Source organism: Puccinia triticina, chromosome 11A (assembly GCF_026914185.1).
Source record: "Puccinia triticina chromosome 11A, complete sequence".
In the NCBI taxonomy this organism is placed as follows: Eukaryota; Fungi; Basidiomycota; class Pucciniomycetes; order Pucciniales; family Pucciniaceae; genus Puccinia; species Puccinia triticina.
Window position 1 is genome coordinate 4,268,030 of NC_070568.1, and position 26,247 is coordinate 4,294,276.

The 26,247-nt window shown below is 44.9% G+C and overlaps 3 protein-coding genes across 3 annotated transcripts; all 3 read left to right on the forward strand.

The window, feature by feature from the left end:
- Window positions 1–5,759: 5,759 nt before the first annotated feature.
- PtA15_11A405 (uncharacterized protein) lies at window positions 5,760–9,065 on the forward strand (the record flags this gene model as incomplete). Its single annotated transcript, XM_053161310.1, has 7 exons — window positions 5,760–5,781; window positions 7,789–8,110; window positions 8,209–8,320; window positions 8,406–8,530; window positions 8,629–8,740; window positions 8,839–8,959; window positions 9,058–9,065. 7 exons carry the CDS (start codon window positions 5,760–5,762, stop codon window positions 9,063–9,065), a joined length of 822 nt encoding a protein of 273 aa, XP_053025269.1.
- Window positions 9,066–9,106: 41 nt separating this feature from the next.
- Window positions 9,107–10,938, forward strand: PtA15_11A406 (uncharacterized protein; the record flags this gene model as incomplete). Its single annotated transcript, XM_053161311.1, has 5 exons — window positions 9,107–9,126; window positions 9,361–9,880; window positions 10,038–10,169; window positions 10,232–10,568; window positions 10,640–10,938. The coding sequence occupies 5 exons, from the start codon at window positions 9,107–9,109 to the stop codon at window positions 10,936–10,938; spliced, it is 1,308 nt and encodes a 435-aa protein (XP_053025270.1).
- Window positions 10,939–15,354: 4,416 nt separating this feature from the next.
- Window positions 15,355–15,561, forward strand: PtA15_11A407 (uncharacterized protein; the record flags this gene model as incomplete). Its single annotated transcript, XM_053161312.1, has 1 exon — window positions 15,355–15,561. The coding sequence occupies one exon, from the start codon at window positions 15,355–15,357 to the stop codon at window positions 15,559–15,561; it is 207 nt and encodes a 68-aa protein (XP_053025271.1).
- Window positions 15,562–26,247: the final 10,686 nt, after the last annotated feature.

Below are 26,247 nucleotides of genomic sequence, written 5' to 3' on the forward strand. Positions count from 1 at the left end.
TTTACTATGTAGATTATGCATATTTACTATCACATAGTAATGGACAGTGAAAACAACCAAAAGCCAGCAGGAAAAATTACAAAGGCCAGTACTGTAGGATTGTTTCATGCAATCCAAATTCAAAGAAAGAATCATCTTGAGTGCATGAGATGACACCATATTGGATCCACTCCTGCGTGATTCTGATATCAATTTGGTTTGTTTTTCAGAGGGGAAGGAGAACTTGTGGATTTCCAACAAAAGATGGCACATGTCCACTTGAAGATTTTTTCCATGCCCAGACCCACCATCTGCAGGAGAAAGGCCAGGATGCCTATGTCCTTTGTGCAACCCGTTTTCTACTCTTTCTCTCAGGAGAAACAGGCAAAATACCTCTGTTACAACCATGTCCCCAGTCAGGCGAGTTCAATCTGGCTGCTGAAACACCTAGTTTATATAACCTCTCTGACCAGGAGGATTTCCTTTGGGTCTCAGAGGCTAACATCTGCAATCAGGAGGGGTTCATCCTGGTTTTCCTGGGTTTACAACCTTTGCTACTGGAAGGGAATACCACCTTCTGGCCAAAGAGGTGGGCAGGTTCTGGCGGCCGTGGTTTAATTACTGTACCTGATGAGCTAGACTGGGACTGAGGACAGCTGACACCGTGTGGGGAGCGGAAGAGTCTCGTGGAAGGATGAGATTCATTACACCAGTCATGAAGCTGAGAGAAAACAAGAGAGAGGAAGAGAAGAAAAAGAAAGAGGATGAGAAAGGAAAGAAAGCTACATACCTGAGGACAGGGGATACGGTGTGGGGAGCGGACCAGGTTGTGGAAGGATGAGGAGAATTTCCTTCCACAACCGCTGCCTCAGGTACACTACATACAATCTGTGATATGTGTGTGAAAAGAAAGAGACATTTGTAAAGCAGAAAAAGAAAACAGAAAACAGAAACCTAAGTCTAACTCAACAGTACCCACCAGATTTTACTTAGAATTCCAGAAACCCACACCAGCACCCGGACCCTCTGGCACCTGTTGCATGTGGCTGGTACCCACAACAGGTGCAATTCCACAATCTCTAATCTAGCTGGTTTAAAGGTAGGTGTGCTGTGCAATAATCCCTTTTTTTAAGGGTGTGGGTGCAGGCATGCTTGTATCAAAACCTTCTTTACTGTGAGACTGTAACATTAAACTAACATTATTTCAGCCTTAAGATTACAACAACCATAGGCTGCTAGGATAAACTACGCTATTTTAGCCCTAAATTTTACTGTAGCAGCAAAAAGCACCGGCCTTTTTGAATAGCCTTAGCGCGGCACGCTGTGCTAATTTTCAGCCGGCTAACAGCGCACCAATTTTTGTTTAGCGTTAGCACTCTGCTACAGCAGCTACACTACGCTACTTTGCGCTAAGGCGCTTCTAGCGGAAGAAAAGGCTTTTTTGCCGCGAAAAACGCTGTAGCGCAGCTTTGCGCCCTGGGTGCTTAGCGTTAGCGCAATTGCGCCCATCTGCGCTAACGTAAAAGCTAATATAGCTTTGCTCCCTGTGCGCATAGCCAATGCGCCTGATTGCGCTATTGCTACGCTAAAAAACAGTGTATTTGCGCTGCGCTAGGAAAGCTATTTTTAGTGCAATAAGTCATTCAACCATTTATTGTATCTTGTTTTATCCTTTTTACATTATCAGGTATGCAGTGCGCCAGATGACACACCATTTTCCAGGGCGCGAAAACTGCTTGCACTTGATGCCTAATTTTTGTGTTATCCAAGCAATAAATTAGTGTCACTACAGCATTGAAAAAAAAATGGTTATTATAACCATATGCCAATTAAATAGCTGTTGCTTGTAACCCAACAGGTTATGGTGGATCAAGGTGGATCAAGTTGGTAGTTAAATTACACAAATCACACAGATAAAGCATCCATCATAACAATATAACTAAGTTGCCACATTTCTTGGTCTAAGTTTTGGATTCTGGTGTTTTGATAATGGTGCAGGTGTAATGTACAAAAAAGACCAGTTCTTGGAGAGCCAACTAGTTTTCACTCAAAAAAAGATTGATTTGATTTTTGTTTCTGGAATCCATGATACAAGAATTAGGTATAGCTAAATGTCTTCTTCAATTTGATCTTCATGGTGTTGGAACTGGTTGAGTTGTGGTTGGTCATTTTCTTCTTCATTTTCATCTTCTGATTCAGGCTCAAAAATTATCGATTGGTAACTTGTTAGCTGTTCCAAGATTGATCGAGAACAAATGATGACTGAATTCCAATCTTCGGTCAGATCAAAATCAGGATGCAGTGAATCAATCCACTTCTTACTCCAGTTGAGCAGCTTAACACAATGAGTATTCCACGAAATCCATAGTCCACATTGCTTTTTAGCAAGATTATGTACTACAGCCTGTAAGACTTGCTTTGGAATACGATGATTGGTGTAGACTTCCACCAAATGTTGTTGAAGTGGGCCGAGGGTAGTTTCTTCATTCATCTCTGCAGCAAATTACAGTAAAAAGAAGATGAACAAGGTGTGAATTGCGTCGAAATCTCACATAATGACCCACCAGTTTCCAATGCCTTGTAGACTGATTCCAAACTTCTTGCCTGTTTGACTGACCATTTGACTGCCTGTCGGACCTCCCGCAATATTCGGCACAACTCATCAGAACAGTGTATCACATTAAGATAAGCCTGAATCCCGTTTTGAATGTTAGAATCAACAGCCCAGGGCTCATTTGGATGATCAAGCAAGCCAATACTCCAGAAAGGATTGTCCACCTCAAATGATCTCACTTCTTCAAATGTTGGGGTCGGCAACTGGATATCCGGAGAAAATTTGGTATTGTACTCGATCGACCTGTTGTTATAAGACAGCCATTTATTCTTAAAAAGTTTCATTTTGGAATTCATTTGTTTCCTGAATCTCTCTTGGACCCTGGTACCTGAAAACAATATGCAAACAATGAGAAAGAGCGATTCAAGATGCAATCATTTCAATTAAATACCTGATCCTCGCTGATCCCATCTTTTTTGCATCTCAATGATACCAACCTTGGCTTCATAAAGCTTGGACTTGCTAACTTTCAGCTTGATGAGGGACTTGGTTTCTTCATCTATGCACACGAAGTCAAGAAAATGAAAATCTGCTTGTTTTCAAGGATACCAACATTTCACTTACCTGAGGCACCAGGCAAGTTCCTGAAATAATCGGAGCCCAAATCTCCGATGATCTTATCTATTTCTCCTTCTAGGAAAACAAGGGTATCAGGTGCTTGTTCCATCTGCGCCCTCTGAAGCGAGGTTCGATTTCTCCGTCTGGTTTGCCGAAGTTCAAGCATCTCTTGTCTGATTGTAAACAGAAAGACAAATCAATTCTTTGAACATTTTTTGATTGGAAGGAGTTGCATATGATTCTCACTGTGCTTCACGAAGTTTGTCTTCCAGCAGTACCAGCTCTTCAACTTGTTTCCTCATTTCAAGCTTGGTTTCATTCTGCATGGCAGCAAGTTGCATGTCACGCTGACAAGTCCATTGTTCGCTCAAATAGGTAGTGGTGTGACCATATTCTTGTTTGATTTGATACAAGATTCTCTGTGAGTCTTTCATTGATTTTTCCACTGTTTCACCTCTCTCTAAAAGCAATCGGACTAGAAAAAAAATATTAGACCAAGAAGAAGCAGTTTGGATGACATAAGTGACCCACTAGCAGAAAGCTTTCCATTATCATTGTGATGGATGGATTGGAAATCCAACGCTGTAATTCGATGATTTTTAGTGCAGTATCGTAGCTGACTGATCAGCGGTGACATGTCCGACCAATACCGCTCCATCCCCTCACCATCTGACATACCCCAGCCCTCATTCAGTCGCGGATTATACCTGAGCTGGCAAGACCACTCATGTGCATAGGCATGAAATACACTGGTTCCAAATTTTAGAAGTTTTTTCTCGCGCTCTTCTGCAAATTGATTCCTCTGATAATTTGTTACATCAATTTTCAGGTGATAGAGAAACAAACTTTAAGGTGAAATTACATACAGATATTATTCCCTTCTCAATGTGGCAGCCAATATCGTAAAGAAATGCCAATTTCTTTGGCTGACCAGTTTCTTCTTTGGTATTTTTGATCAGATGATCAATCATGGTCATCGGATAATATGCTCTGTCATTTGAGGTTGAGTGTGTTATTTCGGAGTATCTAACAAAGTGAAGAATCCATGTACTGACTTCTCACCGCTTTGAAAAATGTTGATCAGACTGATGATTTGGTCATGGCGACAAGCCATCCCAAAAAGACCGGTTTCGTCACACTCTCTCCAAGTGGTTCCATTTCTGGTATCATCCGCCGCAGTGTGTTGTTGAGAACACCGATCCTAAATCTCAAGGAAATTAATGAGAAAGCTTTTTCAATTAGTTTGAGATCCTAATTGACTCACAACACTGTTATTAATAGAATGAGGGTTCATAGATAGCGCCATTTCCAATACTGTTTGAGGATCAACAAAAAGACTTGGTGTTTTGAGGTGTTCTGGATTCTCCACACTGGCTGCTAAGTGTCGTCTGTGCTGAAAATTACCATCCATACAAACAATATAATCAGGCTTATCTGGTCTGCTCCCAAGAACTTGAGGTCCGTAGCATTTAGAACAAATTTCAGCCATGTGGTCCATAGGTTTCATGCTCATGATCTCGGCAGCCAACAATCGCTCCCTCCTCAACATTTCCCTGTAAGCATCAATTGCTGAAGTTAATGTTCTCCTCCACTCTGGAGTCTGGTTCAAACGATGATCTCAGTTGGTCTTCTATTGATTAAGTAGAAAAATATGATCACTGACACTAAAGCCAGAGTCTGAACCTTCTTTCCGATTGGGGACCCAGATGGGTGGGTTGTCGGCTTTGAGGAACTCATCAATTGCTTTCGCAAAGGGGAGAATGGGTATTGCTGAATGTTTCCAAACTATGTGGTTGAATCTTAAAAGGCGAATTGAAAAAGCGGTTCTTGGGAATTTTGGTGAGGCTCCGATGTACCCCATCTGAATGAGTCGTACTTGGTCACTTTGGCATGCACAAAAGTCGATTATTGATTGCTTGCGGACTATAACATTGAGCTCTAGTTTTCAGTCCATAAGATCAAAATGTAGAAATTAATACTCAACTGAGGAGATCTACAAGGACCACTGGTCGTTTACGAGGTTTTGCACAGCTGCATGTTGGCTTCCAGTCATGGTTCCACTTTTGGTTATCACCCCAGGTCGACGTCTTGAGCAAACACTGATAAAACGAAGAGAACATTTGATCATAAGCCTCTTCCCAGTTTTCTTCTTCTGCAATCCTCTGCCTTGCATAATTCTGGTTTTCGGTATACTGGGCTGTTGGGTCAACCTGGGGATCATCTGATTGTGGTCTATGTTGTTGGTTGATATGGAGGTCGCTTTGGTCATCAAGTTCAAATGTTTGCTGATATGGTACTGCTCTTGGGGGTTGGAGAGGACCAGCTGTTTCAACGATTCGTCTGCTTGATTCAGCAATTTCTTCCGAAAGGGCAACTCCTTTGCTGGTCTTTGGCCGTTTATTCTTCTTGGGCTTCTTCCCCCCTTTTCCTTCATAGCCTCTCATTTCGACAAGATAGTGAACCACCGGTTATTCCAGGAAACTGTGGAAGGTCAGAAATTAACAGTAATAGACCAGCAAACTATATATTTGACAAAGAATAGCTTACTGGCTAACCGCTCTGATTGAATTATATACAGTCAATTTATCCAGCTCTGAAATAAATCTACATGACCAAAGGCGATTATATCAGTTAGTCACATCTTCAACAGCCAAGCAAAGTTCTTGATGTGTAGCGAAAGTGAAAAGCAAAGCTGCTGACAAGTTAATGAGTTTTTTGACCGGTGTCCTAATGTAGATCGGTCAATCTCATCTTCCACAGTAAAAAAACACTTGGCTTTTAGTAAAAATAAAAGGGGCTCACCAACCTGGTAGGTGGATTGTTGGGATCGATCAATTGACAAAGGCCAATAAATTGATTGATATGCAACTTTTTGTTGTTTAGTGAAAAGCGAAGGGGCTCGGAGCAAGGCTTCACATGCCCCACTACAGTTATGCTGCATTTGGCAGTGTAGTTCTCACACAATACATAATTGCAGCATGTTCCTTTACAGCATGTAAAACATAATAGGGGGGTTCAAGTTAGCCTGATTTCAAAATCAGTCTACAAACCTTGCTGAAGATTGATGGCTGCTCATGCAGGTCAATGCAAGAATATTCTAGAAGATAAATAGAGTTATCAGCAACCCCCCTAATTGTTAGTCCTGATAATTTGGAAGTAAGCTTTCAAGTTTTACTACACTACATTTAGGCTGGGTTTGGCAGTGTTGCATTTTCCTTTACAACATGTAAACCATAATTGTTTGGCCTGATAATTTGGTAGTAAGCTGTCAAGCTTAATGAAAGATTACTTTTAGGAGTTTATCCTAAACAAATGTGGTTTAACAATATGTAAGGTTGGTTTTTTTGATTCATTTAAGGTGTTCAAAGTTGAAATCATAAAATTTTTAATACATAAAATCATAAAATCATAGATATATCAAGTGATGATTTCATATGTACCATTCTAGAGATGTTGCTGTAATTTGAGTGTTTGGGTGGTACATATTTTTTTCAGGTCAGAATTTTATGATTTTATGGTGTTATGATTTTATGCAAGTCAACTTTTTACACTGCGTAATATGAACCTGCCAAACACTGCCTTGGTGTTGTAGCTGTTCATTCTAGCATTTCTTGTTACACTAATCTAATATTACATAGTAGTCCAATCTCAGCTACAATTATAGCCACAAAGTGTTTGACAAAAAGGGGAATTACTAGCTGCAGGTTCAACAGCTCTGTTCACATTCCTGAGAGATCTTGCTGTCCTACTTTTACCAATTTGTTGTCAAAATATACCTAAGTGAACTGTTGACTGGTACTGCCCAGGGCATTTATATAGCTACTACTGGGTCATAAAACAATTCCTGTCAATTAAAATTTTTAACAAGAAATCCAATGATCAAGAGTGTGCATATCCATTCAAATATATTCACCTAACAGCTATCATATAGAAGTTGAATCAATTGGCAAAAGACTGGTCATCCAATGGGTAGGATCCATTTACCACTTCCAGATGGATACCATTCAATGAACTCCCACATCTATTTACTTATGCCTTGGGGTGTTTAAAGTTGGCTTGCATCAATAAAGCACACACACCACACAAAAACAAATGTTAATTTTATGAGTTCAACTTTGAACATATGAAAAATTTATGATTTTAACTTTGAACACCTTTAATTTCTCCAGTAATAAACACAAACCAGATTCCTATTTTTTCCTTCCCTCATTTATTTTTGATTTAAAAACCCCAAAAGAACTGGGTATAAATGTTGAAGAGGAAACAGTATCAACTCTTAAACAATGCTGCTAAGGAAGCAGTGGTGGATAAGATGGGTGAAGAAAGTACTAATGGGGCAGAACACAAGCTAGAGTATAGAGAGATGACAAAGAATTAAAGCACACAAAGCAGTGCGGAGACAGTGAGAATTAAGGTTGATTGCTGCTTTCTGTGTCGAGAGCAGCACTGTTTTTCTCAAAGAACTGTTTCCAAACCTGACACAGACAACCAGAAATGGCTTCGCTTGGGCCCACAAATCAAACATATCAAAATAAGTAGTTTGATTAAGATCCTCGGATGCCCCTTTGCAGCTCCATGGCTCCATCGCTGCAAAGGGGCCTGTTCCCTGCTTTCTGACAACCGGCCAAGTCTTATAGCCTCCCTCCAAGCCCGAGCAGCCAGCCGACAGGTTCAGACTGTTCTCCGACGCCCCGCCGAGTCTTGTAGACTGACTCCAAGCCTCAACCACCCTGCCGACTGGTCGACGAGGTCAGTAGATCAAGTCAAGTTCTCTTATGCCCCTTTGCAGCTCCATCGATGCAAAGGGGCCTGTTCCCTGCTTTCTGACGACCAGCCAAGTGTTATAGCCTCCCTCCAAGCCCGAGCAGCCCGCCGACAGGTTCAGACTGTTCTCCGACGCCCCGCCGAGTCTTATAGACTGACTCCAAGCCACAAGCACCCCGCCGACTGGTCGACGAGGTCAGTAGATCGAGTCAAGTTCTCTTATGCCCCTTTGCAGCTCCATCGATGCAAAGGGGCCTGTTCCCTGCTTTCTGACGACCAGCCAAGTGTTATAGCCTCCCTCCAAGCCCGAGCAGCCCGCCGACAGGTTCAGACTGTTCTCCGACGCCCCGCCGAGTCTTGTGGACTGACTCCAAGCCACAAGCACCCCGCCGACTGGTCGACGAGGTCAGTAGATCGAGTCAAGTTCTCTTATGCCCCTTTGCAGCTCCATCGATGCAAAGGGGCCTGTTCCCTGCTTTCTGACGACCAGCCAAGTGTTATAGCCTCCCTCCAAGCCCGAGCAGCCCGCCGACAGGTTCAGACTGTTCTCCGACGCCCCGCCGAGTCTTATAGACTGACTCCAAGCCACAAGCACCCCGCCGACTGGTCGACGAGGTCAGTAGATCGAGTCAAGTTCTCTTATGCCCCTTTGCAGCTCCATCGATGCAAAGGGGCCTGTTCCCTGCTTTCTGACGACCAGCCAAGTGTTATAGCCTCCCTCCAAGCCCGAGCAGCCCGCCGACAGGTTCAGACTGTTCTCCGACGCCCCGCCGAGTCTTGTGGACTGACTCCAAGCCACAAGCACCCCGCCGACTGGTCGACGAGGTCAGTAGATCGAGTCAAGTTCTCTTATGCCCCTTTGCAGCTCCATCGATGCAAAGGGGCCTGTTCCCTGCTTTCTGACGACCGGCCAAGTCTTATAGCCTCCCTCCAAGCCCGAGCACCCCGCCGACACGTTCAGACTGTTCAGACTGTTCTACGACGCCCCACCGAGTCTTGTAGACTGCCTCCAAGCCACAAGCACCCGGCCGACTGGTCCACGAGGTCAGTAGATTCAAGAAAGTTCTCTTATGCCCCTTTGCAGCTCCATCGCTGCAAAGGGGCCTGCTCCCTGCTTTCTGACGCTCCACCGAGTCTTGCAGACAACTAGTAAGCGTCCAGGGCCCAACAAACCTACCTATTCCCTCTACAATGCCGAACAAAAAAGCCAAGTAAGTTGTTCCCATATTACCTGCATAGGATTCAGACAGGCCCCCTCTCCACACCCTCAAGTTGTTGCACAGTAGAATTGGGTTGTCATGCGGAATATGCTGCAACCAATCTATTCTAAAGCCAATGCTTTCTTGGACCCTGGTGGTTGTGCGGAATATGCTGCCACCATTCCAATTGGGAACAACTGGGTGATTCCAGCTCGATACTGACCTTTCTTGTCTTTATAATTACAGGTTGCAGCATCTGCCCACAAAGGCACCAGAAGGGGATGCTAAGGGGTCTTCGTACTCCAACACGTTTGCCATGGAAGAGAGGATGTTCAAGAGGTTGATGAAACTTCGAAAAGAAGCTGTAGTAGAGCATGTTTATTATGACCTGCTTGCAGTTTTTTTAATGCAGGAGTTTCCAGGGATTCACATCCAAGAGATCATTACCATGATCAAAGAGGCCTTTGAAACTTCACCACCCCAAGTTATGCTGCATAAGCAATACCAGGATGCGGTTTTACAGGTTGAAAAAACGATTCTTAAATATAAAACCCATCCACCTTCAGACGATCCAATCCCCAAACCTTTCTGCCTCAGATTTCCAACTCATGCTGATGTTTTGAAGCATGCCATTTCTCTTGAGGGTCAATGTCGACTTCTTGATACCCAGAAAATGGTGATTCTGTTGGATGAAAGCGGAAGGTGTTGCGGAGTTGGGGTCCCACGACTGGAGGAGAATTTGCTAAGTGTTCATCCATCAGCAGAGGTTAGTCAAGCAAATATATAGTACTGCAAAGCCTTTTAAATGCATAATTTTGATATCTGGTGTACAGAAACTTGCAAAGGAAGGTCTTGAACATTTTGTGCAAACTAATAAGCTCAATACCAACTGCCACAAGAGAACCGAACAACCATACGTTCAGAAATCATGGCCCACAACACCTTACCCACTGAACGAGAGCAACAAAGGAACCAAACGGATTGCAAAGGGGCTTGAAGAAGACGCCAAAGCTGCTTCAGTATCGTTTCAAACTTACGGGTACAGGGAAGGTGCTGTGAGTTGAATTTTCACAACAGATAGAAGAATATTTGTTGATCACTTGATTTCACTTTTCAGAAAAACTACAAAGGTGTTTCGGATCTGAAAATCAAACATTACAATAAAAAAATAGTAGTATCTCAACTGCAAGGCATTGATCCGATTTGGAAAGAAGAGAAAACCCCCCCTGCTCTTCCAAATCCGCTCCGAAAAGACCCCCGCCACAAAGTATTGGACTCTGGTATATTTCTGAAAAACAATATGGCTTACTACGCAATCTTGTCCCTTTGGATCAACAAGGGGTTCTTATCGCAGGCCAGTGAAGTTGCTGAAAAAGGAGTCAGGTATCTTCAAAAGTGGGGAAGTGAGCATCTCAAGGCCAATTTGTCTAGAGAGTTAAATCCAATTGTTGCCTGTGAGTGTTTCCTCCATTGCGAAACCAACCAAAAAAACAATTGAAAAGCTCATGGTTTCAAAATGTTTCAGCCCGAACAATAAGCATCAATTTGCAGGTCCAAACCCACTGCGATTTCAACAACTCGTTTTTATTTGATTCGGTTTTCTTCTTTGGGAATCACAAAGGTGGGGAATTTATCCTTCCCTCGTTGGGTGTAGCCTATTTTGGGGGCTCTGGCTACTCGTTTCATGGTCCTATGAAGATACTCTGGCATGGCGTTGGAAAGTTTGGGTTTGAAGATCACGAGGAAAAACCAAGACGATTTTCAGTGGCTTTCTGGAGTCCAGCTTCGTCCTTTGCTGCAATAGCTAGGCATGAAGCCTATTGAACTGGAAATCATGTACGATGATGATAAACCATGTGGATGGTTGATCTGAACTGATTGCCAGTGTTTTTCAACTACAGAAACTTAGTGCATCATCTTACTGGCTCCCCATTTATCCGGTCTATGATGGCACAAAAGTTGAAAAGATCTGGTCAGATCAAAAGTATCTAGTTTGTCAGGAACACAAAGAAATGAAGCAGAAGAATAAGTTGCCCAATTAGTTAATCAAATCTTAACCTTGTGCCATGTTTCCTATGTTCCATGTTTCAAATAAAATTGGTAGTTGTTCACTTTTTCACATGAATGCAGTCTTATCCAAGCAGTTGTTTGACTTTTTCAGGCTTTTTTGGGTTCATATTAGGCAAATTGATTGAAAAACTCAGTCAGAAAACTGCGCAGACAAGCAGCAAAATGCCCCAGCCTTTTTTGAATAGTGTTAGCAAGCTGGTAGCGCCACTGCACTGGGCTGAATTTAGCACCAATTTTTGTTTAGAATAAGGGCTATGCTACAGCCAATAAAAGGGCTATGCTACAGCCACTAAGCTACGCTATGATGGTCTAAGGTGCTTTTAGTGAAGAAAAGGCCTTTAGCGCCTGCTACAGCTGCTACGCTGCGCCATGTTGCTCTAAGGTGCTTTTAGTGAAGAAAAGGCCTTTTTTTGACACAAAAAGTGCTGTAGCGCACTCACATTTTTTCCCTGCATGCTTAGTGTGAGCAAATTTGCGCTCATCTCCTGCATGCTTAGTGTTAGCAAATTTGCGCTCATCTGCGCTAACGCTACGCAAATTTGCACCCTGTGCGCATTTGCGTAGTATTAATGCGCGCAATTTTGTGAATGCTACACTAAAAATTAGCACAGCTTAGTGTTAGCTAATTTACGCGCATCTGGGCTAAATCTACGCACACAGGGTGCAAATTTGCGTAGCATTAGCACAGATGCACAGGATTGCGCTAATGCTACACTAAAAAATGACGCATTTGTGCTGCGCCTGACCCACTGTTGCCAGCACAGCAGGGGAACGCTATGCCAGCAGGCCAAACAGTGGTATTTCACTGCTGAAAGTAGAGGTCCCTAATTCTAAAGCAGTCCAGCTAGTGGGGCAGCTACTTTCTGTGCAGCAAAGCAGATGCCAAAACCACTGTGCTGCACAAAGTGCAGCACAGTGGTTGCACCCTTGATATATTTGGATCAACTGATGATTGAACTTGGAGAGTTGAAAAACCACTGGACCAAAAACCAGTTTGGTCAAACTTTTCACCAAAGAGATGGGATCTTGTTTTCATGAGACCACTAGGGGCAGGTAATAGAAGTCAAACTTTTCAGGGTAAATTGTTTAAGTTCTACTACAACAAAACAATGTTCAACAATTTGAGAAGTGTTTGAAAAATGGGATATTCATCAGGTGTTTGGAATAGTGACTGCATGAACAATTTGGAAGGCACCACTATCAATGTCACTTAACCACAATTCTCTAACATCAGTGATCATTGAATCTAAGCCAATTTTCAAATTATCACTAGTAAGGGTAGATTCTTCAGATTGAACTATTCTTAAATGCGGGAACCTGGCAAGAAGGATGGCCTCCGGATCTGGTTTCTTCGGAAATGTTGCGTTGGGAAGATTGACAACTGATCCTGTTATGTGAATTCAAATGTCAATTAGCCTCCGAAAATAAATAAAGGAATAATCAGGCAGGAATCTAAGTATATTAAATCCACGCTTTTGTGGAAATTGGGATCAAGGGTTCCCCCTGCATTTTTCTGAAAAGGGGTGGCAAATGATCTATAATTTCCACTTGTCTCCCACCTCTCATTTCCTCAGGTATCAATACCGTCAGAAAATTAAATTATAGTCCCCGAACATAAATGCCTCGGACTGGCCCCCCAATCCCTGAAGCAGGAATGAAAAGGGGCCGGGTTCAACCCCCTCGTGCCAGTTGCAATTGCAAGGGCAGGAGAGGGGCAAAAAACTGTGAATTAATTAAATAAGGTCCTCGGGTCACTCGCAAGTGCAAAGTGACGGAGGGGGGCTAAAATATAACTGTGCAAATGCAGCAGGTTTATGAAAGGTTATGGTTAACCCCTCGGACCTATCACAAGTGTGATGGCGGAGGGACCAGGGCGAGCTTGCTCTACCCGTGCAAGCGCAACGGGGGAACTCAAGCCGCCAGCGGAAAACCACTCAATGATCAACCCATTATATGGTCGAAGGGCTTCTTGCCTGTTTCTCCTTACCGGTATTTTTCACAGGTTTTTCACAGGGATGTTTCATCAAGAATCTTCATTGGGAAACTGATATTCCCGTTTAGATAATGTTTCGTCGCTTCCGGATCAGGGCTGACCTTTCAGCTTGCGGTTTCAATACGATCACGCAACTGTAACCACTCGTAGAGGACTACACCTCCCGGAAAGGCATATACATACATACTCCTAATGTAAGTCATCCTCCGAGTGAACTCTTAGCTGGCCGTTTTTTTTTCGATTTACAACTCTTGCTTTCCCCCCCACGTTTGATTCCCAAGGGCCCGTGAATCATAGAGTGCAGGAAGCCTTGTATTTTACCCCTCGGCAGGGATCTTTGCTGCCTAGCGAAGAAGAAGGCTAATATTATACTGGATACTCGATGTTTTCTATTCATGATTTGATGTACAGGTCACACGTCGGGTCGCTTCGCAACTCAGCTAACCATTGACGAGGTCTTTGATCAATCAGGGTCTTTTCACAGGGGCGTTAGTTCACATTAATCTGGTCCAGCACCTGGTTGCAGATTCTCAGGCTCCACCACCCGTGAGTGCATCTGCGAATTCCGCCGGCAGTGCCTTGTCACTTGTCCTGAAAGGTTGCAGTCATCGGACCCTTGAGTCAAGTTTCAATTGGTACCCTGATTGGCGCCACACAGGGACCGGGCCTCAAACGCTTGTGGTAAGAAACTGTTGCTTGGTTCAATTTTACTTCCCTTGGCGCTAACAACTACCTCATGCATAGTGTTCTCCCTGACTGGGCGAATACCTTTAAAAGAGAGGCTTTTGCCACACTGATTCTTACTTCACTCGGCATCAACTCACCTACTACGCTCCTGTTTTGTCTCATTGCCGCCTTCTCCTCAAAACCCTGCTGAGCTTGCTCCGCTGCTGTTGGTTTTTCCTCAAAGCAATCACTCGCTGTTCCTCTACACTCGTCTTCGCCGACCCCTCAAGCAGAACTCGAAACTCCCGCTCCGCCCTCTCCCTGTAGGTCTCAATTCGAGTGTTTAAATCAAAAACTTTAGTACAATTGATCTCATTATTATCCACATTGTTAACAATTTACCTTCTAATTATTTTATATTGGTTTCCACCTTAGCCTTCACCAAGACAGCGCCAGAACTCGACCGTAACGCGCACCACCGATCCTCACCAGCACATCTAACATTATAGATTAGGAATGGCTATGAACAGGAACCCAAACCACCCCGTTCACATGACAAGCATGTACGAACCTCTCGCGGATGTACGTTGCCCCCATGCGTCATATGTGTGACGTTTTCGCTAAAGGTCCCCACAGTCTGTTCCAGAAAACATACGCGCAAACCAGTACGGTAACGTGACGACGCAATCATTCTTGCAATGCGCCGGTGTCGACGGGGCTGCCCAAAGAGACTTTGAGATCACTCTCACTACAAACACCGCCCTTGCCAACGTCCTGGCTGCGAATGTTGTCTACTTCATGGCTGGGAAGTTAATTGCGACGAACGACGGCAAGACGCCAATTTTGACGTACAATCAACATTCGGTCTCGCGCGTCAGGGAAATTGGCGAGGAGGGGTTCGATTTCGCCAATAAGGCAAGTGTAATCGGCCTCGGAATCGTCATCAAACGAGAAGAAGTCACTGCCGGGAATGACAGAGCCCTCGAAGTCACAATGGAGCATAGTGATTGGGATTCTCAAGTAAGCCATCCAGTCTTTCAATCTCGCGCAGAAACTGAGCTGTTACTGCTAGGAACGACGTCACAAATCCTTCAAGGTCACATATGTTGTCCCCGGGTCAAAAAACTTTATCAAGACTCACGCGCTCTACGTCATTGGGCGGGAATGTGAAATCAGCGGGGTTTTAGTCGACTTTGACCTTGATCAAAAAATGGCTGTCATTTTGGTAAGGACTTGTCATTTTTTCCCTCACAGCTCGCTGACCGGATAACAATTACAGGTCAACGACTGCAGTATAACCAGCGGGCACCAACCCAGCCGAGCAAGTGGCTCAGGCTTACCTGCGAAGTTGGGTCCTCATGGCAAAGGAAGAAACATGTGCGTGGCCCGGAGACTAGGCAGCAATTAGCCACTGACTGAAAGTGATTTATAGATTGAAGCTTGGATCGGAAGACCCGACCTCTCCATTGGCTACACCGAGCGCTTCCCCCTGCAAAAGGATCTTCACGAAGATGTCGCCGGACCCCGTTCCCTCTGGCTCTAAGGGCAAGGCGAAGGCGGTCATTGAAGAAGAATCTGCCGGTGAAGAAGACAATGAGGTGGAAGTCGAGCCTGAGGCAGAGGAAGACGATGAAGAGGAGGTGGCAGTTAAACCAACCCGAGGTCTACCGCGCAAGGCTATCCTCTTGGATGCCGCCAAACGCCTCAAGAAGTTGTGAGGTTTACAGGTTGGTGCGTAATCTCCCGTGCCGTAGTAGGCGAATAAGCCATTCTGACGGGAATGTATCCACTCAGACACCCTAGGTGGAGCGGTTTTTTTCCAAACTCCTCGCACATAAGTCAGTTTTATCAGCGACATAGTATCGGCCGAGTGTCAGGCGCGGCGGCTCTACAAGGCGCTTGTCGACTTAATATCAAACGAAGCGTTGCCAAACCAATCTTACAGAAAGTCTGTAATTTCCTCTAATCTGAAGCGTCTGTTTTCCTTCTCCCTTTGTCCTACAGTTTGAGGATCATTTTTTGTCCGGAATTCAAGGTCCTTTGAAGCAACTATGAGCAAGTTCCAAAAATTTTTTGTCAACTGGAATGTAAAACATACAGTGATCAAGTGAGATGTGACAAATTGGAAGCGAAGGGGCGTGGTACTATCAAGTCGCAGGGAAATGGTGTCTGTTGTCTTAAGTTCGCGTGAAAACATTTGAACGAGAGAGATCTTCTTACAGGGGCGATGCTACGGCGAACGCAAATATGTGCCTACTCCACGCTGGAGTTCATAAATGAAGACTCGCCGCATTAATTGGGTGATCTGACCCGAGTATCGTTGAGCCGCTTAGCTGAAATGACAATGCCCCCCAAATCCCCGATGACCTGATTGACTAAAACTGAAGGGAAGGGGGGAGTCTCATAGTGCGGTGAGCGCCCTGTAACTGAACTAGCCAAAGGCATACAGTTGATTCTGATGGGAAGCACCACTTAATGTTTCAGCCACCAACGCTAATGGTCTCAAGATTAATGACTTGGCACGGACGATTGCGCAAGAGAGAAGAACGCGAAAACCAGCCCGGGCGAACGGCCCGAGAAGGTCAGCGCAACGCTCAAGCCTCGCATGATGAGCACAGACTGTATAGCGGCACACATATCTTGATCAGAACCGGCTAAATTTTTGTATGGACCAAACTGGTCCAGGTTTTGATAGAAATATAGAGACTCGACGAACGAAGGAGAAATTTTGAATGACAAATAGTGAGGCAATGATGAGGCACTAAGAATAAATTTGAGTAGAAAAGAACCATCAGCCAACACCGCAGGCAGCCGCAAACTCCAATCACCGGTGAAGACTCAAGCGCCAACCACTTTTACTGTACCCTCCAAACCAGTCTCCGCTCTCAAGTAATTCAGCAAGGTGAAGTCACCGCCGTCGCGAAACGTAGGTCGCGCATTTCTGTTGGCTATGTAATTGATTCAATATCCAAGTTGAAATACTGACTCATTCGTCTTTCTGCTCGAACAAATTGACTTGATGTTTGCGCTCTTAGAAACCTGACGGGATGGTAGAATCAAAGGGAAAAGTCATCGACCACCCGTCACGAAACTGTGAAAAGAAGATTCTTGGTTTCGACTTTGTCAGTATACCACATAATATTGGGCTGTGCAATCGTCTTTGCGCTTCCTGTGGGGCCTTGCACTGGGCTGGTGAATGTGCAGTCAGCGATAAGAACAAGGCGGCAATAGACTATACAATGTGCTGTGGGAAGAACAAAGTACGGCTGCCTATATTTGACGAAGCGGCAAAGTGCTACCCAAAAGTTCTCCAGAAGCTGTTCACACTGAAGACTCCTTGTGAGTACCTCATTTAAGGACGTTATCCAACAATCCAACAACTAATGTGTGCTTTCCAGCTGCGCTTAACTTCCAGAATCTGACGCGGATGTACAACAACGCCGTGTCATTTACGTCACTGCGCACCAACATTGACTACTCGGTGCAGGGGCCGGCTGGTGTTAATGTTTTTCGGATGAGCGGCGGCCTTACTCACCTGATTTCTAGCATTGAGCCTTTAAGACCGGCTGACCCGGGGTTTGCCCAAATTTTCGTCGTCGGCGATCATGGAACAAACGAGGCAGAACTTCGGGTTCGGAAGGCACAAGGATTGGGAATCATCAACGGGGGAGTTTCAAGGCTGCAACCTTCGACCGTTTCAACAATCATGGCCTATATGTATAAGCATAACCCTTATGCAAAGTTGTTCAAATCGGCACGTCAGGTCCTCGAAGAGTCGAACGCGAAAACGCTGAAGCTTAAAGGGATCTCAAGACCCGGCGAAGACCCAAAGCGGTACAATGAGCCTACCCTCAGCGAAGTGGCCGCGGTGGTGGCGGGCGACGGGGAAATCCTGCAGGAAAGAGATATTTTACTCCACCGCAAGGATGATAAGTTGATTTCAATTTCAGACACGCATTCTTCTTATTTTCCTCTACGATACCCGCTCTTTTTTCCGAGGGGCGAACAGCAATGGCACTTGCATTACCGTTGTTCAACTGAAAGGGGTTTGCCAGTCCCGCTTACTGGAAATTAGATCAATGAGCTGACGCTGCCTTCAGTCAAGAACAGGAAAGTGGGATCACTCAAATGGTACGCGCATCTCCTTTTCGACCGACCTGGAAGGTTCTCCCCAATTCTTCGCGGCAAATCACTCCTCCAAGAATTCTTTGTCGATATGTACGTTTGCGTTGAACGCCAACGATTGCAGTACATAAGGGATAATCAGGAAGCTATGAAGGCGAGTCAATATAGTGCACTGATAAAGGGTCTCGAGAACCAGAAATCTTATTCAGCTAGGCGTGTCGTGTTGCCTGCCACTTTTATTGGAAGTCCCCGCGGAATGAGCCAACTTTACTACAATTCAATGGCAATTTGCAACAAGTTCGGCCCGCCGTCCCTTTTTATAACCATGACCGCAAATCCAGATTGGATTGCGATAGCGTCGATGATTCCAAAGGGCGAAAAGGCCTTCGACCATCCCATGATCGTCGCGCGAGTCTTTCGTCTCAAGATTAAAGGATTAATACATGAACTTGTGAAAATGGGTCGTCTTGGAAAGGTGGTTGCATACGTATACACCATTGAGTTTCAAAAGCGCGGTTTGCCGCACGCCCACCTGATGGTCACGCTCGACGAAAAGGACAAGCCGACTACGCCGGAAAAAATTGATCTCCTTGTGTCAGCGGAAATCCCCGACGAAGTTGAAGAGCCGCAACTGCACGCCCTTGTCACCCGGTTTATGCTACACGGCCCATGCGAGGGCAGGTCTTGTTTTCGGGAGAAGGGTTGCAAGCTAGGATTCCCGAAACCCTTCTCGCCACGCACAGTCACTGTTGATGGAGCATATCCTGTGTATTTGCGACGCAATGACGGACGTTTTGTCCAGAAACAAGCCACACGGTTTGACAACGGTTCAGTTGTGCCTTTCAACAAATTCCTCACGTTAATGTTCCAGTGCCACATAAACGTTGAGATTCCGGTACATAGCACAGCAATCAAATACTTGTATAAGTATATAACAAAGGGGCATGACCGGAGTTACATGGCATTGGAAGTTGAAGATGAGACTAAGGCTTATATTGACGCCCGGTATATATCACCGCCTGAAGGTTAGTAGAAGTATTGGTTCTCCTGATTAACTACTTTTGGAGCTAACACATCAACTGCAGCTGCTTGGCGTCTTTTTAAGTTTCCCCTTTCAGATAGATCACCGGCGGTAACTCGCCTTACCATTCACGAAGAAAACGAAAACGTTGTCTATTTCAATGAGAACGAGGGGGCTGAAGGTCAGATCAAAAGCGGGAAAGCAGCACAAACAACGCTTACAGGCTATCTACAACTGAATCAGACGGACGCAGTTGGTGCAGATGGCCGGCGAGCGAGAACGTTACTATATGGGGACATTCCCGTCTTTTTCTGGTGGCATAAGGGCGAAAAGGAGTGGAAACCTCGAAAAACTAAAGCAGAATGCGTTGGCAGGATTTACACGGTGTCTTATCTTGCTGGGGAAAAATTTTACCTTCGAGTATTGCTGCTCCACATAAAGGGGGCACAATCCTTTGAAGATTTCCGGAAATTCAATGGCGAACTCTATGCTTCCTACCAGGATGCTTGCAACGCTCGCGGATTACTCGCGAATGATTCTCTCTATGACTTAGCTTTGGCGGAGGCGGGGTTAGTTCAGTCGGGCTACCAACTCACCCAAATGTACGCTACCACTCTCCGCCTTCAGACCCAAAGGCACTGTTTGATGCGCATCTCGAGGCTCTTACCGACGACTTAATCCGAGTGGACATGACGGTACGGAATAGCCGCCAACTACGGTTGGAAGAGCGCCGTGTCCTCGGCATTTTCCGCCTCGAGGCGATGATGGAAAGCATGGCTAGCTCGCTGGCGAGTTGCGGAATCGCTGTTTCCTCCGAAGAAAGACTTGATGAGATGCGACGAGAAAGGTTGACGCCTCACCAAACAACCGACATATGCTCACGACTTGAACGTCACCAGGCGCAGTTCAACCATGGCCAACGGACGATATTCAAGAAGGTCGTAAGCTCGTTGGGTTCCGCGAAAGGGAGAATGTACTATATCGATGGGCCGGGAGGAACGGGGAAGACCTTCCTCCTCAATTCAATCATTGATGCATCCGAGGTTCGAGGTCACCGGAATATCGTAGTCGCCTCGTCAGGGGTTGCCGCGCTCCTGCTCCGCGGCGGCCAAACTGCACATTCCGCTTTCAGCATTCCCATCGATCCAGTTGAGGGAGCCGAGTGCACCGTGGAGGCCGACACGATTTTGGGCGAAAAGCTGATCAATTCAAACCTCATCATCTGGGATGAGATCGTCACGATTCACCGCTTTGCAATTGAGGCGGTGAGTATCACTTTACAGCGGCTCTGTGGTTCCAATCAACCCTTCAGCGGGAAGACTGTCGTATTCGCTGGCGACTTCAGACAAATTCTTCCTGTTGTGAAATACGACGAATTTCCTAAGTCCTTTAATGCAACATTGAAATCTTCGGTACTTTGGGAGGCACTCACGCAGTTAAAGCTGAAGGAAAACATGCGGCTTGCCAGGGCACTGGCGGAAGATGAGGCAGCCGACAACGTCAATTTTGCGGAGTCCCTGTTAGCCCTTGGCGAAGGGGTTAACCAGTCGAACGACTTCGAGGTTATCAATCTAAATAACATAAACATTATTGATTTTGATTCGGATGTCACAAGTAGCATCGCATTGATTGATTTTGTGTACAAGGATATATCCGAACAAAACAGAAAACCGATTGGAGAAAAAGTCAAGTACCTGAATGAGCAATGCATATTGGCCCCATTGAACAGAGACGTCAAGAATATCAATGAGGAAGTGATGAGGATGCTTCCGGGTCAGGCTACTGTTTTGAGGTCAATTGATACTCCGGATCCCGATGCATTTGACAGTTTACCGGAAGAGTGCTTGAATAAGCTTTCTCCACAGGGACTGCCGGATCATATTTTAACCCTAAAAGTTGGGATGCCAGTTGTGGTGACCCGTAACTTGAGGATTGGAAATGGTATTTGCAACGGGACTCGGGTCCTTCTAACTCAAGTTGCGCAAGGTTTTTTATGTGGCGTGATAATGGGTGGGCCATTTGGTGGCGAAGAAGTTACTTTGCCTAGGATAAAGCTACAGACTAAGGCGAATAAGGGATTGGGCCAGTCGTTTTTCAGATTTCAGTTTCCAGTCAAGCCAGCGTACGCCATGTCCATCAACAAAAGCCAAGGACAAACCCTTGCGCGGGTCGGGGTGTTTCTGCAGACAGACATATTCGCTCATGGTCAACTTTACGTTGCGTTATCGCGGGTCTCAAATGTGAAGGATTTACTTGTTGCAAAGCCAAAGAATCGGGATGGGGTAATCAACGTAGTCCATAAATCAATTTTCAACCCGTCCCGGAATAAGAGTGCCTTGAAAACTTCTGGCTCATCAGCTCGTGACTGACGCTTTCCCGTTCCAGGTTGAATTCAAGACCATTGGCTTTCGAGGAAGGTTCAAATGGAGGATGTATGCTACGTGCGATTTTCGTGGGGCGGGTTGTAACCTGACAACGGCACGGTGAACGTTTACTTTATCTCGCGTCTCTCGCGCTTAATGTATTTTCGTCATTGGAGAAGTTCCCATGTTGATGATCAAAGGTGATGAACCTCTGCAGGAAAATAACGTCGAATTGTTTTGCTGTTGAATTATACATTTCGCGCGTAATGAAAAGCTCTTGTATGGCCTTAACAATGAGTTCTCTCGCGGATGTGGTAGAGAAATCTTGTGGCCTTGACGACCCATGCTTTGCATGCCTCAGGGCCTTAACAGCAACAGAGCCTAGGTTGACAGGGCATTGGTTACAACCGACATCATCGGAGGAGAGGTGCTGAGACGGGAGCAGGTTTCGGGATGTCCCGCAGGTGTGAGGCCGGGATGGATTCACCTGGGCCATTGTAACTCGTTGGGCGCGATGGGCATGGTTTGCTTGGAAGATGTATAATGATACGTTGTTTTCGGCATCCCTTCAAAGGTACAAGACGAATCTGGCTGTTTGCCACGGACGCCGTGGCATTCACGGGTGCAACACGCCTCGGGGAGAGCTGTGGCGTAGGACGCGGTGTCGTGGCGGGCAGAGGATTATTGGGCGCTCAGTTGAAGTGGCAAATTTGCCTTAAAAGCTGTTGCCCTGGACTGACAAACTTTTTGTCAATCTAATCCAACGCCTCTCAGCTTCGGACAATCTCTTTCAAACTAACTGGAATTTCATTTAAATTGCTTGAAGCCATCCAACATGCTCCAAAAGGCGAAGATCACTTTGGCCACTGGCGATTCATTTATAGATGGCGAGGATCGTTTGCGCTTTGTTGGAAAGTTGATTCCAGTTGGAGAAGTGAGTTGGTCTTGATATTTAAGCTTTGAAAAGAGACTCATGGCCCCTCTCAGGCACACCAATTTGTCAGGCATCCAAGTGGCGATACTCCCCGCGCGAGTAAGAGTTACGCGGCTTCGTCAGGGACGTGGACTCGCGGGAAGACAATTTTCCAAGTAAACTTAATGACGGCGGACAACTCAGATACACCGCTCGTAGCGGGCCAACTTTATGCGATTGAGGGAGAGATAAAAGGAGTAAACTTTATGCGTGTTCCTAAGCTGACTTGGACGCCTGGTGATCAGAGGAACTCGAACCTCGAGCGACATCACACGGAATGGAGACGCGTCCAGGTTTCCGGTGTTGGGACTGTTGTTAAAATTAAGAGCAAGCCTTCCTGGCCAGACACGAGTGTCATTCTGGCGGATATTGCCGTGGAGCATACAGGCGAGGTGCGGCGTCTGCTCTTTCTCTTTTGTAATTGTGCTGACGATTTCCAAAGCTGTCAAACAATGGAGTTTTCCGTGTGCGTTGTATATTAGGCTTGGCATCGGATGACTTCCCAAAAGGATTGAATTTATTCAACGGGAGTAAGATCGCGTATAAGGGGTCACTGGAGGGTTTTGGGAACAGGTCGTGTCGAATGATTGTTGAGGTGAATGACTATGATGGAATCTTTGGCAAAGTATTGCTGCATTGGGCTGACGCTTTCATGCTTTTCAGGTTACCCAGGTGACCGTTTCATCAGAGGATCTGCTGGATAATGATTCTGATGGGACGTCCAGCTCGCTGAATGTTGACTTTTGAAAATGTTTGTTTTCCTCGGAGGGTGTGGGTTGATTTGCTACTTGTAAAGTAGAAACCTTTTCTGCAGTGCGTTTTGCTGGGGGAATAAGTCATACTCCCAAGTCTTGTATTTCCAAAACACCTGTTGGTAATATGTTTAGCGCGCTCCCTCAGTCTTCTTTCTGTAACCATATCTTGTGGAGGAACTTAGCATTGATAAATTTGTAGTTGAGGTGTGTTACTTGCTGGGTGCGCCTTGGTCCTAAATGAGCCCCTCCTGCTTGACTTTTGAACATTTTTGGATGTTTCTCGCCTGGGCCAACGGTTGTCAGTCGGAATTTTAACTGCTTGTGATTGTCTTCAAGGCAAGATCTACAGGGTTAGAAAGTCAGTTGCGCGGCGGCCTTCTCCTTGGTGTCAGCAGGGCTGACGGTGCGGGGTTTCCTGGTGTCGCCGCTGTTTCACTTTCTCCAACAACCCTCTGGGTGCGGCGGCGTAGCCGCCTTGGACTCTAGTAGTGTTCTATTACACACGGAGCAACATGTTCAATTTTTCCCTTAACTTAGTTTGTATCGCATCGGATTGTTTGGCCTGCAATAGTCTTGGCCTTTTTTTTGGAGGTTGAAGTCCTTCGAGAATCTCTTGAATGGATCGACCTTGACTATAGGATTCAAATATGTCTTTCGAGGTCCACTTATCTTCTGCAAAACCAAGCCATACAGGATCATTGGAAAGTTCTTTACAGAAACTACCCCTACCAGGAAATCGGGTAGCTGCCATTAAGTAGTAAGTTAAATTATAAAGATTTGATATCGTATAAAGCTGAACATTGGAAAAATAAGTTCAACTTGTGAATGGTTGGTAAAAAAAGATGCGGAATTGGATTGCTTACCTCGGAATTGATTCGAGTAATATGATTCATAGCTTGTTTCTCAACTGTTGATTGGGCATCAGGGGTGTGTTTTGTTTTGAGCAACAACTGGACCTTTTTGTGGTTGACAAGTTTCTCGTACAGGGGCTGATAAATTGCTTCTTCTTCAGGGGAGATAAGTTCCTTGATAGTGTTGTCTTCTTCTTCATCATCTTCGTCTTCTCCTTCATAGGGAATGGGTAGTTTGGAAAAGAATCTAAATACTCGTGAGTCAAAAACCTCCTTTTCTTCTAGAGATAATGATTTCCAAGCAATTCCAAGGTCTCCATTTTGTTTATCCCATCCAAGAGTCAATCCTTTATGGGGGACTAAGTATTGACCACTGGTCAATTTAAAAAAGATAACTATTTTCGTAAAACTTACATACCAGGAATAGTTGCACTGGTCATACTGAATGCAACAAACCGGTTCCAGCCGCATTTTTTCCTAGGAGGGCGATCTTCCCCTCTGACAAATATTCAGGATTTCAGAACAAAAGGGTTTTGAGGAATTGTGAAAAGCAAACCATCAACTCACAACCAGGAATTGATTGTTTTGATAGAAACATTATCAACCAAAGCCAACATGAGCTTGATCTTGGTGTAGTTGTTCTTATGGAATCTAAGTGCTTCTTGAACTTTGTTTGAAATGCGATTGGATTGATTGGTTTGTTTGGCTAGACCATTTAGAAGTTGGTTTTCCGACCACAAAGGCAACTGCGTCTCGTAATTGTCCAGCAATAAGGCTCCGAAGTTCAAACTTGGCTGAGGTGAGCTTTGGTGTCGATTTTGCTCATCATGAGTTGAATCTGATTGAGATCGACCACAACCTCTGGTATTGAGTCGTCCTCCTCCTCTACCACGAGTAGAACTGGCCCTCCCACCTCGGTTTTGTTGGGGTTGTTGGCCAGCTTGGCCTCTGTTTGATCGGGTTGAAACCATGATGACTGTTCAAAAAATGAGATTGAATTACAAAATCAGCTAAAGGGAGAAGTCATTTAAGCATAAATCAGCTACCTGAAGTATTATATCTCTTGGTTGGTGACTCTGATTCAGATGTTGTTTGGAGCTAGGTTGGTGACTCTGATTCGGATGCTGTTTGGAGCTAGTTCTTGGTAGATTTTCCCAAGTGGGCTTTCTCAGGCTCAGGTTGTGTGTCAGTATGCAACTTGAGGGGATGTCTCAGGCTATCACCAACCTTTCACAACAGACCATATTTTGGACTGTGAATCATGTGGGCAAGTTTTTTTTTGGACTCATACTTGATAAATTATGACTCATCCAACCCAAACTTTTCCTCATTCTCCACTAACATTACCATTTATAATGCTGTGTCCAAAAATTGCTGAACAATTTGATACAATATTGCAGGTTTTCATATGGTAATTACGTCCCAAGTAGTTTTTTTATGCTGTGGGTGAATTTTACAAAGTGAATTTTACCAGGTACAATGACCATTATTGTGAAATTTACACAACAGCTAGTAATTTCAAACCTGGTTGCCATTTTTATTGATTTTTACAAGGTATATTTTGCATGGTGTACTGCTTCCTCCAAATTGGCCTTGTAAAATTCAGGTTTTGTCTGCAAATATGCAATTTTGCAAGGTGCATTTTTTACAAGGTGGCACTTTGTAAAAAAAACACCAAGTAAAATTCCACATGGAAGACTTCAGGTATATTTTTACAAGGTTGTTTTCATATTGAAAGGTGGGAATCTAGAACAGAAATTTTAAAATTACACATACCCCCCAGAATTCTTTACTGCCTTGTACCTTGTAAATAACACTTTGTAAAATTCAATATCCACTTTTTTTATGAAGTTATTTCAACCCAAAAATTTTACATTGTGTGTTGAGTGTATCAAAAACAGGCTATTTCCAGGGCTAATTGAATTTGCTCTGTTCACCGCTGTGTGAGCTGCAAATGTGTGACAGGTGCTGCTAGGTCAGCTGAGAATTTTTGAAGAGTGGAACTAGTTCAGCTTTTACTTTGGGTGCCCTAGTAGAGCTGGGTGAGCTGAATTTTGTGTGTTGAGAAGAGCAGAGCTGGGTGAGCTGAAATTTTGGGTGCTGAGGAGAGCCGGGTGAGCTGGATTTTTGGGTGCAGAGGGAGATGTATGAGCTGGATTTTGGGTGATGAGGGTAGCTGTATGAGCAGGAATTTAGGTGCCAGTGGAGCTGGGTGGGCTGAATTTTCTGGCTACAAAGGGAGCTGCATGAGCTGGAATTCTGTGTGCTGAGGGGTGCTGGGTGAGCTGGATTTTGTGTCCTGAGGGGAGCTGGGTG